Source organism: Triticum urartu, chromosome 1, assembly GCF_003073215.2.
Source record: "Triticum urartu cultivar G1812 chromosome 1, Tu2.1, whole genome shotgun sequence".
NCBI lineage: Eukaryota > Viridiplantae > Streptophyta > Magnoliopsida > Poales > Poaceae > Triticum > Triticum urartu.
In genome coordinates, this window is record NC_053022.1 from 109,823,115 (window position 1) to 109,839,371 (window position 16,257).

Here is a 16,257-nt window from a genome sequence, read left to right on the forward strand (position 1 = left end):
CCTGCCACATCGGTCACGGGGCGTTACAATTCCAGCAAAGAAAATTGAGCGGTTGTGCTAACATGATGGAACTAGAGGGATTCCCAGCTTGGACCAGCCTTCATTCCAAAAGATGAACATGACATAAGCTTGACGGCTGCAAGCAGCAAGAGTACACTTGGACTCAAAGTCTACAGGACACACAGCCCACATGGCCATTATAGAGCAGCAAATGGAGAAGCAAAAACTACGATACATCCAGTAACTAAATTGTGCTAACATTTGAGACGAGTTGGACACAAAGGACTCGCAAACTGCAAGTCTAGGCATCAGCCACCAGAGACTCCCCATCATGGTCGAGAGCATCAGGGCCTCCATGAGCAATCAGGGCCTCCTCCACCGCCGTGGCCGCGGCATCATCCAGCTTGAAAATCTCTCGCATAGCTTTGATCATCTTATCAGTGAGCTGCTCCTTGAATCTGTTTTGGAATTCAGCAATTGCCGCCTCGTTGACTCCCTCTCCGGTCTTCACAATTCCCATCCCTTGGAAGACCAACTTCTGGGCAGCCGCCTCCACAGGCGGCATGCGTGCGCGCCCAGCAGCCCTCAACCGCGCGCTTGAGCGACGCAAGGTGTAGCCAATTGAAACACCAGCCAACGTTTTGCGCCTGTTCGCCAGCCTTCTACAAGCCGACGGGGCAGGGGTGCCCAGCAGCCCCCTCGTGCTCTGCTGAAACAGGATGGATTTTGATCGAAGTAAAATGCCTATAATCAATTCAGTCAATGGAACCTAGGTTAAGCTTTTGGATATTACTTTGATTTCATAATAGCAAAGACATGGCAACATATCAACTACTAATGATTTTAAAGTTCAAAGGCCTTCATAGGATGGCCTGCAACATTGCCTTCCTGGTATACCAGAAATGTGGAATGAGCTCCTATTTGATGCTTATCTGCTTCCAATTGCTATTTGTAAACCCTAAGCAACTATTACTTTTTACCCTGTTGTTTAGATAAATATTTTACAGTGATGCCTGCAGAATAAAATCTTCCATGAAAAGCAATTTCTATCTTGTTTAGTTTCGTGATCAAAAGAAGGCAAATGGGAATAGATCTCTAGATACTTCTGTAGTAGATTTATAGCAATAGGAAGCCCTATAAATGGCAGAACAAACTTCCCATACATACATGCATACCAAACTAATGCACATGGACTAACAAAAGAATACGAGAAAACATCAGGTAATAATTATTTAGAAGTCAGCAGGGCTGAAAACCCAACAAACTAAATAAGACAATCACTGAGAGTATAAGCAATTCCACCACGAAACAAAATAAGATGGGTGTCTAAAAGCATAATAGCATAGTGCAGATTCCTGTAACAAAATATATTAATGCCTAGGTAAGCAATTCTACCAAAAACAATTGAAGAAAAGTTAAGAGGCATTTATATGCACGGCAAATTCAGTGCGAGCTTAGTACTTCTTCAGAGATATCAGATTCATGATTAGTACTTGAAGACTCACATTTCCACCTCCCATTTAGAAACAAGTGTGCTTGGTATGATGACGGTGATGCCCAGCATAACTATGAAATGTTGAAATCCTAGTATTGCGGCCTCGACTGCGTCGATCTGCACACATCATGTTTATAAAATCAATAAATTAGCAAACTACAATATGAGTAACATTGAGTTCAGATACATCTTGGGCTAGCTGCATCTCCATGACCACGGTAAGTTAACATTGCAAGAACATATGTTAGCACATGTAATTCGTATTCCATCCAGCCCTTCGTCCAGCACAGCAAGATGGATCCATATCAAAGTTTCTTTCATTAAATCTAGTCTGAGACACACAAACACACACACACACACACACACACACACACACACACACACACACACACACACACACACAGGGAGCGGGGGAGTACCTGCGCTTGGAGGGGAGGCTGGCCTCTCAGGCGTCCAACCGTGGTGAGGAGGAGGAGCTTTAGGAGGAACACATGGATGACGGTGGCCTCGAGCAGAAGAATGGCGACGATGACGGATCTGACGCCAACTTCTTCACTGGCTCCGACACATATGCCGCTATTTCATACCTTCCCTCCTCAATTTCCTTGGCGTGAACCACTCAGCCAACTCCAGCCGCTGCCATCGTCATCGCCACAGTAGCCATCTCTCTCTCCCTCCCTCCCCCTCCCCCCCCCCCCCCCCCCCCCCCCCCCCCCCCCCCCCCCCCCCCCTCTTCGTGCGGGGAGGTGGAAGAGGAAGCCGAGGTCGAGCGCACACACGAGAACAGGCGTCGGAGGCGGTGGTTGTCGTGGCGGCGGCTGCAGCGGCGGTGGCGGCTTCCATCTTGACCCCGTTCACCACGGCGACCACCATCTTGACTGGCCTCGACGGCGACGGGCGGCGAAGCCGGCGATGGCTGGTGGAGACGAGGCAGCAGGGGCAGAGTGATCAACCGGGAAGGCAAAATGTAAAACAGTTAGTAGTCTATGTAAGGCAAAATGGATAGAGGAGAGTACAATCAGGAAGGCAAAATAGAAAAGAGATAGTAAAATAGATAAACATATAATGGATGTATTGATGACAAAGATATTCATGTATCTGAAACAGTACGCTAAACTGAATCTTAATGTGCATTTAGCACATTCGAAACGCCAATCGACTCATGTGGTGTATGAGCAGCGAATCTGTACTTTTGGATGAAAACTTGAACGATTAGAGAGTCAAATGACCTTGTAGCTGTCTCAACATCTAACAAACTATCTGCTGCAGCACTTCTAAAACTGGCAACTTATTTGTTGTTTCTTTGTAGATCATTGTATTTTAAATGGCACAAACAAGCTCAGTTCTTGTTTTAAAGTGCACACCACAGCAGAATTGATTTGAAATTCACCTTCACACAGTCACACATAACAATCTTGCTCAAAATCTCTAAGAAGAAAAATAAGAACCAACCAAACTATCTTGCTTGGAACCTTATACAAGAAAATCTACAGTACACTGGTATTTATTGTTTCTCTGTAGATAACTGAATTTTAAACGTCAGCAACAAATTCAGTTAAGTTCATTTCCTATTAAAGCGTACAGCACATCTCAATTGATTTCAAATTCATCTTTATACAGCGGCACATAACATTCTTTCTCAGAATCTCTAGGAACAAAAAGAAGAACGAACTGAACAATCTCGCTGTCGAGGTACACATAACAATTCTCCTCAGAATCTCTAAGAAGAAGAAGAAGAAGAAGAAGAAGGATGAACTTGCTTCAAATCTCATACAAGAAAAGGCACAATAAACTGTAGGGGCAAGGAAAAGCGCTGAAAATCGAACCTCAACAGAAAGATGACCCTTTGAGCAGACGAAACAGCAAGGCAAATCTGACGACGATCCGATTAGTGCGATTTCTGAAAAAAGAAGAACAAATTTAACGTCTCACAGTGAGGGGACATAAGATCAAACAGTTCATGAGCGTGAATGAAGTGACACGGGCACGAACCAAAAATCGACACAGAAACATCCATGGATACGCATCAGTAGAGCACAAACCATACCTTGGTGACGATGACAGGCGCAGAATTCATTGATGAACAAGATCAGCTATCGAAGAAGAACTACAGCTCTCACACTCAACCAACAACCACGCCTGCAATGATAGAACATCCACGACCACTAAGCACAGCAGCAATAGATCCGAAAAAGAGAAGAATATCGGGTAAGGGAGGGGCAATCTCACCTTCATGGTGGTCTACGGAAGCAGTGCAGCGGCGGGTGGAGTGAGGCCGAACGACGAACAGAGGACGAGAGGCTCGTGCGGGGAGGTGGAAGAGGAAGCCGAGGTCGAGCGCACACACGAGAACAGGCGTCGGAGGCGGTGGTTGTCGTGGCGGCGGCTGCAATGGCGGTGGCGGCTTCCATCTTGACCCCGTTCGCCACGGCGACCACCATCTTGACTGGCCTCTACGGCGACGGGTCCATGCTGGGTGGAAAAAACCAACCAAACTCTGGTCTACGCGGCCGCCGAGTCCAGCACCGGTGATGTGGGCGATGCAGCGCTGACAGTACAACTAGCACTTGCGAGGGGACGACCTTGTTCGCACCCAACTCAGAGCCGGCCGCCGAACGCTTACTGTGTCATCCAATTTGCATGCCGCCGCTGGCCCTTCTAGTGCTGCAGCCTGCAAGCCACCTTTGAACTGATGCGAGTCACAAATGACCCAACGACCAAAGGAGCAAGCACAGTACGTTTCATCTCTTTTAATCAGATGGTTGGTTGAACACCTGGTAAACATTCTCACCACTACGGCACTAGTGATTCTGACGGTCGTGCGCACAACAAACATGTACTACACAAAAAACAGTACAACGGCCACTCTGCATTGCCGCTGGATTGCTAGCTAATCCCTTGTCTGAAGTTTTTCTATCATCTGTTCTCTTCGGTACAATCATCAAGGGGGAATTAATATACTGAAAGGAGCTGCTATTGATAAAAAATAATTTTCACAGTGATAGGTTATACTGATCAATAACGGCCAACTCAATTGAAATCATCAATAGACTACATATATAAAGTAAGTATGTGTCTGTCTAGGACTCAGTCGCACCTGATGGGAGAATAGGCCTGTTTCGCTGGACACTTGCTGGATTGTATTCGGCTTAGTTGGACTGGGTTTCTTACTTTGTTTGTGTATTTTGAGTTGGGCCGCGCACGGGCGTGCATGTGTGTGTGTGCGCGCAGACAGGTACACAGCAGTGGGTGAAAACGTATGATGATAGTGGTACAAACTTCCATACAGACTCGGTTAACTAAATGCGGACCAACTAATTGCTGCACCCGGTAGCTGGCTAGGCCGTGTAAGTTTTTTTTTTTTGAGGGAGGCTAGGCCGTGTAAGTAGTACTGTAGTTAAAAAGCCCATGCCCCCTCTTTCTTTGGGAATACACATCCTCCACCAAGCGAACCAATGCAACTTTCGTTGGTTTTCCGCGTCACCCCACCAATAGTGCGAAATGGCATCAGTAATTCCCTTGCAATTTTTTTTAGGGAATTTGAAAACACTCATCGCATACGTAGGGATGGCTTGGGCCACCGCTTTGATCAATGCTTCCTTACCGCCGTAGGACAGAGTCCTCTCCTTCCACCCATTGATCATTTTCTGGATCCTCTCAATGATGTGCTTAAAACAGTCAACACGATCCACCCCAATCATAGAAGGGAGACCCAACTATTTATCCGAGAGTGATTCCGTCATGATGTTCAAGATTTGACACACTTCAACTTTCCTGACTACGTCAATATTGGGGCTGCAATAAATTGATGATTTTGCTGCGCTTACCATCTGCTCGGATGCCAAACAGTCATCAAGGATTCTCTTTAAAGTGTTTGCATTTTCCGCGTCAGCCCTCATCAAGATCAACGAATCATCAGCAAACAATAAGTGTGAAATTGTGTGCAAACAAGTCTGGAGACTTATTGAGCATAATGACTCATTGTGCGCAAGGGTGCTCCGATCTAAATACTATCCAACGGGAGAATTGCTCAATTGTGGACTGAAGAAGGGCGCCTTCTTTGTATGGCAGAGCATATGGGCGGGAGCTCAAACATTTAGAAAAGAATGCATTTGGAGGGTTGGCAATGGCCTAAAATTAAATATTCACTCCGTCCAAAAATACTTGTCCAAAGAATAGATATATCTAGATGTATTTTAGTTCTAGATACATCCATTTGTATCCATTTTTACGACAAGTATTTTCGGACGGAGGGAGTATATGGGAGGACTGCTGGATTCCTAATAGTTCCTTCAGGAAAATTGTGACGCCTCGAGGAAATAGAGTCCTTACTCGTGTCAATGAACTTATTAACCCAGCGTCTGGGGAGTGGGATGAACAGCTCATCAAAGATAACTTCTGGCCCATCGATGCTGATCGGATACTACAGATTCCCTTGCACCAGGGAGACACGGAGGACTATGTGGCATGGCACTTGACAAAGTCGCGTAATTTTAGTATTCGATCGGCTTACTATAAGCAGTAGGAAGATTCTTATGGAAGTACAAATCATAGCTCTCTCTCAAGTGCTTCAGTTACCCATCCGATTTGGAAGAAGCTATGGGGTATAAAAGTGCCAAGCAAGATGAAAATCTTTGTATGGCGGGCATTACACAATGCCATTCCTTGCTTTGGCGTTCTAGCAAATCGCCACATCTCGACATCGGCACAATGCCCAGTATGTAAGCTGCACTCGGAGGATGTGGCACATGCGCTGTTTGGATGCACCAGAGCCGGGCTGATCTGGTCGCTCCTTGGTCTCCATGAAATGATACGGACAGCGAAAATTCCAGGCAGATCGGGAACGAAGTTTTGGAGTTTCTACTGTGTGATTCATCAAACCAACAGAGCTACTCTGATGTGATTGAAATACCAGAGATGATTGCTGTGTCCTTTTGCTATATTTGGTGGCAGAGGAGACAAGTAGAAAAGGGAGAGGATGTCTGAACGAACAGCCCAAGCAATACGAGCTGTTGCTCTAAATATTGTTTGAGCGGCAACACAAAAGGCAGCTACCCCAAAGACTAAGAGTAATTTTAGCAGACCCCGCATCCCGCCGGCCCGCAAAACGCGTTTGCAGTTCGCGCAAAACTGTTTTTGTGGGACGGCGTGGGCTGGCACAGATGCAGACCCCCCAAATGGATCCGTAAAAAAGTATATTCACGGAATATGCTTTTTATGGGTTGGCTATGCGAGTTCTACTTGGACACTACCGTGACGACCCGCAAACAGATAAACTGCAAATCTCGCATTTGACATAGGAATTCACAAACAAGTTCAAATTCAAACGACATAAACAGTTTTACACGCAAATAGAAGCCAAGTTCATTACGGCTAACGCAAAAGAGGGCCCTGCAAAAGGTTTGCGCCCATGTCCGGCATCATCTTGATCGATCTTCACTCCGCGCCATCAAGTCCACCTTAGAGTTCATCGGCGCCACCGAATCCACCTCCGGCGCTTGTTCCAACTCCCGCACCGAAATCATCCACATTGCCACCATATGGAGCGGAAAAAACATCACCGGAACTATAGCACAGACCGGCCGACACCACCATTCTTCTCTTCAAGATTCTCTCCTTGCCATATCATGCCATGTTTTGGTGAGGTCGTCCATGTCATTGCGGTTCATTGACATGATCTTGTTCTCTTCGACGAGCAACATGGACATAGATTTGTTTTAGGCGGCGCGTGCTCTTCTCTCCTCGATGGCAGCTTTGCGCAACCCCTCTTCCTTGAGCAACTGCCACTTTTCTTGCTTCTCCTTCGCCTTCTTCTCGGCCAACTCTTTCTTGATCTCCAACAATTTCAACAACATCGACTCGTTGGATTGCACCATGGCATCAATCTTCTCCCTCAAGCTTGATGCTTCTTGCTCTCTCTTCATCTTCTCCTTGGTCTTCTTGTCACCATCGGGCTTGTGCAAATTTCTTGGGCCATCACCATCCTCATCTTCATCCATGTTTGTAAGTGAGCCTCTCTTTGATGGGGATTCTTTGTCGATTAACTTCCACTTCTCGCACTTTTGGAGCAACTCCCAACAATGCTCTAGTTTGAAAATTTTGCCTTCCGAAGCTTCCATGTCCTCGTATCTATGTTGAGCAATCTTGTCCTACACAATGTAAACAAAGTGATCCAATCATTTCTCATGATGCAATATGATGATGCACAATTTGAACAAAGGCAAAACAAACTCACATAGTCGGACTCCACGGTGCCACTTGGAGGTGCATTGCGTACTTGCTCCAAGCAAGCTGCCCAACGGCTGCACATAGGCTTGATGTTCTCCCAACGCCCTTGAAGCGACCGAAATGTGCGTGGAGTCCTATTGGGATGCTTTGCCATAATGCGGAAGTATTGATCTTCGATCCTTTGCCAATATCTCTTAGAAGTTTGAGAAGTACCCATGCATGCATCAAGAGACACCGCACTCCATGCTTGAATCAAAGCTTGATCTTCCAAGATCGTGTAGTTCTTTGATCTTATGCTTTTCCCAGTTTTTGCTTGCGATTGCTTAAACGCTTCCGCTTCGATCTCCTCCAATTCGTCCGCACAACCATGATCATCCACGCCGCCCTCCGTTTCATTGTACTCGAACGGTTCGAAAGGGCTTGATCAATGTTAACCGTGTTCGTGTCCAACAAGTTCACGAACTCGGTTGTTGCATTGCTCGAACCACCGCTATAGCGAACGATAACAAGTCACGCGCTATCGAGAATAATGGCGAAAAATGAAAGGGAATTGCCAAGACCGAAGACGCATACCTTCCGGCCATTTCATCGAACACCTCGCTCGCGGGGGGAGCGGCACCGTTAAACGGCATCGCCGGAGCACCTCCTTGCGGCGGGATGGAGTGAGATGTTGAAGAAGGTGGCTTCTTTGAAGCTGGAACCTTCCTTCGCTTTACGCCCGCGACCTTGCCGACCTTCTCCGCCGCCGGCCAGGATTGCGCTGTGGCGTTGGCGCCCGAAGCATGGGCCATCTCGGCGGGGGCAGCCGGATTCCCGCCCTGCACGACCACGTTGCCCTGCCGCTTGCGGGTAGGCGCGGCGTGGTCTTGGGCGATGGCGGCGGGGCCAACATGGTCGGCGACGAGATCCGCCCGAGGGAAAGGGGCGTGCTCGACCTCGACGGTGACGGGGGACAGCATGGGGTCGTCCATGGCGGCGAGGGACGGCCAGGGAGGAGAAGCCGGAGCTTGCGGAGTGGGGGCAATGGTGGCGGAGGGTGCGGGGAGCGGGAAGGGCCGCGCGAAAATGTCCCTCCCGCCAAATCTCGCGCGGGATAGGGGTTGAGCTCGGGTCGGCCTCCCGGCCCGTGAAGATAGAGGTTGGGGAGAAGATTTGCCGCGCCCCGCAAAAACATTGCGGGCCGGGGCGAGATGCGGGATCTGCTTGTGCAGATTTTCTGGCCCCGACCCGCAATTTGGCGGTTATTTTGCGGGCCGGGGCGTTTTGCGGGGTCTTCTAGAGTTGCTCTAAGAGCATCTCTAACAGACCCCTTAAAATCGCAAACTGCAAAACTGAAATACGGGTTGGAAAAAATGCATTTTAAGGGTTCATTTTAGCTGCAGCAGAACAGATATTGTAAAACAAACTGTAAAATTGGAATAAAGATCTCCTTCCTCTAGTCCGGCCGTTGCCGCCCCTTCCCCCAGCCGGTCGTATCCAACCTCGTCGGCCGCGCCCCATCACCCGCGGGCCATGCCGCGTCGCCCGTCGGCCGCACCCCGCCCCTGTCGGCCGCGCCCAGCCTCGCCGGCCACGCCCCGTCGCCTCCGCCGTCCACGCCCCGCCGCCTCCGCCGTCCGCGCCCTACTCTATTGCCAGCCGAGTCGTGCCCCTTTGCCTGCCGCGCCGGGAGGATTTCGGCGGCCAGGTTGAGGTCATGGGAGGCCACGGCTATGTCGAGCTCGTCCAATTCGAACCGACGGTGATCAGTTGCGGCGCCTAGCGGCCTTTTCCAGTGTGCGGTGATGAATTCTGACGAGTTTAGGGCGGATTCCGGCAAACTCTGCGGCGGCGTGTTTGCTCCGACGAGGTTTGACCGGTATACGGGGTCCCCTAGATTCGGCCTTCCAACCTCCAAAGATTAGGGTTTTGGGTGTGCATTTGCGGTGACCCTTAAAAAATTTACGGGTTGGACCACTTTTACGGTTTCTGTTCTGGACACTTTTTTCGCCCAAAACTGTAAAACACAAAAAAATTACGGGTTTGACCACTTATGCGGGGTCTGCTAGAGATGCTCTAATACTTGGAAGAGACCTTTGGTTGGCCAGCTAGTTTTGAATACGGATACCTCCTTTTTAGAAGAAGACTACTCTGGGTCATGTGGCACAGTTGTCCGGGACGGCGCATGTTTCTTTATTGCAGCCTCCACGGCGAAACTAGAGCATGTGGGCTGAAAGTACATGTAGTCCCCATGTGTGGTTTTGGTAATTGATGACAATCCTAATGGACTAATGTTTGCATTGAGTTATACATTTGAAGGAAAGTTCCATTTCCAATGCATGAAGAATATTGGATGAACTGGAGGATGTTTATTCCATGGTGATGCAAGAAGGAGATAGAATGGATTCGAAATGAATGCCATATACATATTGTTGTGCATGCATCAAAGTTGAGCTCGGTGATTGAATCAAATACGATCAAGATGAATTCCATGTGATGGACAAGATGTAATCTATATGGAGTTCATTAAGGATCTCAGACGTTATCATGCTCAGGCTTATGGGTTGAACCATGATGGATCAAGATCTTGAGAGAATGATTAAAGAGAAGAATTCTACATATGCTTGAAGATAGGATCATTATGAGCTCATATGTTGAGTCATGGATTAGTATGTCTTGAAGCAAGTAATTCAAGTGAAGAATTCATTATGTCTCTCAAGATACTATGTTGGAGCATTAGAACGAGCAAATGATGTCCAATATGATATTCAAGGAGAAACTTGATATGGTCATGGTGAATTAAGATATTGGTTATTATGTCTTGAAGAAATGAAGCATAGTGAAGATATCAATAGGGCCTTCAAGACATCAATATTAATCATGGAGCAAAGCTATATGTTGACCAAGATGAAGATCAAAGATTGACCTCTAATATGGTCAACACACAAGTGCATATCATGTGCCACATGAGATCTTGTGGTATAGTAAGAATTTATCAACTGCGCTTTGTGTATTAAACCATACAATGTGTTGTCTATGTTATGTGAGTTAGGTAATTCTCATGAGCTTGATGCTCATCAAAGGATGTCATCAAGTAATTAATGATGATGTACAAGTGAAGATGAATGCAAAGCAAAGCTTCCCACATTGTGTATGGGGGAGCTACTTGAAGACTTCTCCAATGTCTTGCCTTCAACTTGAGCCATGAAGAAACATCAATATAAAGCTCAAGTGAAAGGATCTAGTCAAAGGTATTAGTTCCTTTGGTTTAAGATGTGAGGATCGATGACCATCGAAAAGGATATATGCTCAAGAATGAGTTTCCGGAAGCTATCTAGTATAGTTCTTTTATGATTCTTGAGTTATAGGGATCCCGCACTATTAAGAGGGGATCAAAGGGGTTAGTGATGGATTTGCTCAAGTCAACATCTTCTATTTCTACTTCCTCACATAATATTCCAACATAGGCATATTTCACTCCTATCCAATACAAATACAATATGCCTACACATCTACCGAAGTAAATCCATAGCCAAATAGGTTTCCCAAAGTATATGATCTTAACTTTCCATACTTTGCACCCTATATTTTTGTTTATCTTGAGTGGTTCTCTATGTGATGACCTGGAGCTTTACCGTAGCTTCAAAACGAGCCCAAGATCATCAAAATCAGAGTCCGGATGTAAAAGTTATGCATGTTTCGGTTTTGGGGTTCCTGCTGTTTTTTTAATGGCCGGACATCCGGGACTTGGCCGGATGTCCGGGATTCCGGGTCGCCCCGGATTTCCGGGATCCTCCCGGAAATCCGGCCCGCAAATTCCAGAACCTGTTTTCAAATGTTGGATGTGCTTGCCGGATGTTCGGCCCTTGCCCGGATGTCCGGCCCAGCGCTGTCACTTACTCACAAATGGCTAGTTTTCTAGGCCTTCTATATATACCCCTCTACTAATCCGGAAGAGGGTTGACCACTTCAGCCCAAATCGCCCCAAGAACACAAGTGGCTCCCTCTCACTTCTCCTACACCAAATCTTAGATCCCAGAGAGATTTGTGAGAGTTCTTGAGAGTTTTTCCAACCAAGTGATAGATCCACTCCCTCTCCCTCTCTTGACCAAAGAAATTCGTGATTTGAGCAAGTCTTGAGCATTTCCCCTTTGTTCTTGTTACTCTTGGAGGTTGGAGACTCCTATGCGGTAGGAGTACTCCGGTGAGGAATCAACTTGTTATTTGTCCCCCGGAAAGTTTGTGAAGGTTTGGAGGCCGCCTCAAGGTCTACCACTAGTGGTTGAGAATCGCCTTCGTGGTGATATCTCAAGGAGAATAGGGTGAGCCTTCGCGGCGTTGGTGTGCCTTCGTGGTAACATCCACCTCTCTAACAGTGACTAGCTTCCCTCCAAGGAAGTGAACATCGGGATACATCCTCGTCTTTGTGACTTTGGTTATCCCTAACCCTAACTCCTTACTTGTGGTTTACTTTGGTCACTTGACCGTGGATTCACTATATCTTGTTGTCCTCACTATATTGTGTTGGTTCCCATATCATGGAGATCATTTAGGCCAACACTTTATAGTCCGCAATTCATACTTGCTACTATTGTTCTATCTTATGATTAGTGTGAATTGCTAGCTTGTAACATTCATTTCCATATCTTGTGACATAATTTGTGTAAGCTTGTATTGCTTACTTGTGGTTGTGTGTATTATTCATTTACATATCTTGTGATATACATTGAGTAAGTTTGTGTAACTTACTTGTGCTTACTCATATCCTCGTTGTTCTCATCTTGTTTATCCTAAGTTGTTGATGCACTTAGTGAGCCTATTATATTTAGGATTTGTGCTTGAGAAGTATCTACTTAGTGTATTTCCGCATTAGGATATAGACAAATCCATAAAAGATTTTAAAACGCCTATTCACCCCCCCTCTAGGCGACATCGTGGTCCTTTCAATTCGTATCAGAGCCCGGTCTCTCCTTAGTAGGCTTCACCGCCTAGAGAGTAACGATGTCGACTAGTGAACTAGTGCACAATGACACATTTTTTAATGGCACAAATTACATTATGTGGAGATTACACATGCTTTGTCACTTTCGGGCCATGGGTCCAAATGCTTTGCGGATTGTTGTTGTAGGGGATTCAAATCTAAAGGATGGACAATCTCCATCACTTGAGGATATGCATCTTGATAGTCAAGTTTTGAGTGCCATTCACCAAGCTATATCCTTCAAAGTGTTTAAGGAAATCTTGACTTGCAAGTCAGCTCATGAGGTTTGGACCAAACTTGAAGATATATATGGTGGGTCCAATCTTGATGAAGACAATATTATTTTCGGGGAGTTAATGGAGGAGTTCTATACATTTTTAAATCATGAAGAAATCTCTATTGCTTGCACCTCCAATTACTTGGACACTTCAATATCTTCCACTTCACCAACATGTAGCGTGCCACAAGGTAATGACAAGGTGAGTGAAGAAATATTTTATGATGATGGTGTTAAGATCATTTGTGATGATATGCTTGATCTCCCATGTTGCCATGATAGAAATTCTTTGGTTTCCTCTAGTTGTTCTATGACTAACCATCTAGAGGAAATCAAGAAAGATGAGGCATGCTTGATTGATGAAGAACCCTCTTCTCCAAAAGAATCATCATCAACCCCCTTTGTTCACATGTGCCTCATGGCAAGAGGTAATGGTGAGGTATCATCTTCTCTTAGTGATGATGATGATAGTTGTAATGAGGATGATGATGATGACTTGACTCAAAATCTCTATGAGATTGGGAAAACTCTTAATAGAGCTAAAAATAACACTTATAAAAGGTTCCAAGATGTTCTTGCTCGCTTTAAAAAACGTAATGAGTTATTTCTTAACGAGCAAGCGAAAAGTGAACAACTTGAACATGAACTTGCTAAGGCCCATCAATGTCTTAGTGACTTGAGGTCTTTAAAAGAAGAGAATGAAGTTACTCATTTTAAACTTAAAATGGATTTTGAGCACCTTGACCTTGGCTACAAGAATGTCAAAGGAGTGCTCACCAAACTCTCTAAGTCTCATGAGGAACTTCAAGCTACTCATGCGGAGTCTCTAGTTTCTACATGCTCTTCTCATATTGATAATGATGATTGTGCTACTAACTCTATCTTGTGTGAAGCACCGATGTTGAAAGAAAATGTTAAGCTAAGGACTCAACTTGATTTGCTAACTAGCAATTATGGAAAATTGGAAGAAAGTTATGAAAAGCTCTCGGGCACTCATGAGGATCTTCTAATCTCTCATGATGGGCTAAAGTTAGCTCATGAGGCTATGTTCACGAAGGTAAAATCGTGTGAGTCTCATATGGATATTAGCACATCTTCTACTCAAAATGCCTTATTTCCATGTGCTAGTCCTTGCAATTCCTCTCTACATGATATTGATACACCTCATGATGAATTGCTTACCTTGTCTTGTTGCTCTAACCATGAAGTTTCTACTTCCACTAGTCCTCTTGTTTCTAGTCTTGAAACTAACCATGTAGAGGAAATTAATGAGCTCAAGGCCCAAGTCACTAGTTTGAAGAAAGACTTGGAAAAGTGCAATGATGGACATAGTTTTCACTCCAACAAGAAGAGATCCATGAACAAGAAAAGGGGGAAAGACCAAGCCAAGAATGAGTCCAACATTTCTTGCTTTAAGTGCAAAAAGGTTGGACATCACATGAGATCTTGTCCATTGAAGAAAAGGGCTTATAAAGGGAAGCTACATGGGAAGCGGCCTCAAGCTCAATCTCAAGTTCAACCTCAAGTTGAAGAACGACCACTATCCATGATGAACCATGTTATTACTTCCCAAGTTGAGAAAGTAAAGAAGAAGAGAATGAGGAGTACATGTTGCTATATTTGTCGTAAGAAGGGACACATAGCTTCATCATGTCCCAACGGTAACATCTCTAAGCATCCAATTACCAAAGATCATTATTCACTTAGGAAGGATATTGATGGTAATATATTTGCCAAGTATATTAGTGCCCAAAGTGGTTTGAAAGTGGATAAGACCATTTGGGTTGCCAAAGCCTATTGTTACTAACTTCTTAGGACCCAACGTGGTTGGGGACCATTGAGCTCAAACTTGATCAATAGGTGTGTGGAGGGCATTGGAGACTTGGTTAGTTCATGAAGAAAAATGATTCTCACCATTCATTATGGTTCAAACCAAGTCAAGTGAATTATCATCATATTTGTCATTCCAATGCTCCTCGTGGCGGTAACTTGTATTTATATTGTCTACATTGAAAGTTACTAGCCCCATGCATGTTTAGGTTTTGTACCTAGCATGTGTTTGTATATGTTGTGTCTCCTAATATGCTTGATTTGTGTTATCTAGCATGTGTAGGTTGCAATGCACGTCAATATTTGTGTGTGTAGTCTCGAGCCTTCATAGCTTTTTAGTTGCATCTTATTAGGCTCTTGAGAGATATTAATGGATCACCACATTATTGGGGAGTGATATGCTTTGTGCATATCACAATCCTTGTTAAATGTGAACAATTATGGGATGCCACTTAAAATATATTTGAGATTATCTTATATCTCTGTGGCATGCAATGCCTTGTTTACATATGGCATCCTTATGCGGTTTTGCCCATGGTTATCTTCAAAATCGTATTTGGAAAATCATTTTATTAAAGCTATTCCAATTGTTGCTTTGCATGATGATATATCTAATTGGAATGTTAATAATATACTATCCAAGCATTGTGTTTATTTCTAAACTCTCATGTTATGCTTGTGTTAGTATAAATGATCATGTACTTATTTGGGTTCTACACCTAATGATAACCCAAAATACCATGTTGTTCAAATTCATCTTATTGGTTTGAATGGAGTTATGGGAGTTTGCTATCTCATTGTTTATAGTGTTCTACATCTACTTGAGTGAGATATTCCTATGAGTATGTGTGCAATGCATATCTTATAAGCTCATTGGTTTTCCTTGGTTCATATGTTGAACTTTGTGTGTTATCATATGTTGATTTGTCACTTTAATTCATTTTGGACAACATGAATGTCTAGTGATGTCATTGGAAGTATTAACGGTTATGTGTTCATTTGTCCAATTTGTTTCTCCTAGATTTTGGTAGGCCTGTGCATGCATATTTATTATGTGTAAATTCGCATGATTTTGTTGATCCCATATATATATGGTAAATCCATAAAATTTTCAATAGCTAAGATGTGCATGAAATTCAAATTCATATCGATATGCACATACTTAAGTGGTTTTACCCTATGTGTTGTAGCTATGCTAACTACTTCGGACCCAATAAGTTTGGGGACCATATTGTACTTAAAAGGTTTTAGGTACATTTGAGAAGCATTGGGTGTTTGGCTTATTCATGAAGGTGGTGGCACTATGAGGAAATTAGAGCCAAGCTTGGACATTTTATTGATCTACGACTTCATACCAATGCTATCTTGGTAACAAGTATTTACTTCATGCATATATATAGAAATGGGGTCAACCTTGTGTAGGTTGTATCATGGCATGAATTTCTTGACTCATTCCTGTGATACTTG

At 44.6% G+C, this 16,257-nt stretch overlaps 1 protein-coding gene across 3 annotated transcripts; it reads right to left on the minus strand.

Moving 5' to 3' along the window:
* Nucleotides 1-45: 45 nt before the first annotated feature.
* Nucleotides 46-4,142, minus strand: LOC125550860. Of its 3 annotated transcripts, none has more exons than XR_007301985.1 (6): nucleotides 3,725-4,142; nucleotides 3,543-3,634; nucleotides 3,322-3,395; nucleotides 1,915-2,411; nucleotides 1,506-1,612; nucleotides 49-706 (listed from the first exon to the last, which is right to left on the minus strand). XR_007301985.1 is itself a non-coding variant. In XM_048713974.1 (3 exons), the coding sequence occupies exons 2-3, from the start codon at nucleotides 1,518-1,520 to the stop codon at nucleotides 302-304; spliced, it is 423 nt and encodes a 140-aa protein (XP_048569931.1). In that variant the 5' UTR covers nucleotides 1,521-1,612; nucleotides 1,915-3,315; the 3' UTR covers nucleotides 46-301. The 3 variants fall into 3 exon arrangements, 1 of the variants encoding a protein (XP_048569931.1); XR_007301977.1 differs by having other exon boundaries at nucleotides 49-744; XM_048713974.1 differs by lacking the exons at nucleotides 3,322-3,395; nucleotides 3,543-3,634; nucleotides 3,725-4,142 and having other exon boundaries at nucleotides 46-709; nucleotides 1,915-3,315.
* Between the last annotated feature and the right edge of the window lie 12,115 nt (nucleotides 4,143-16,257).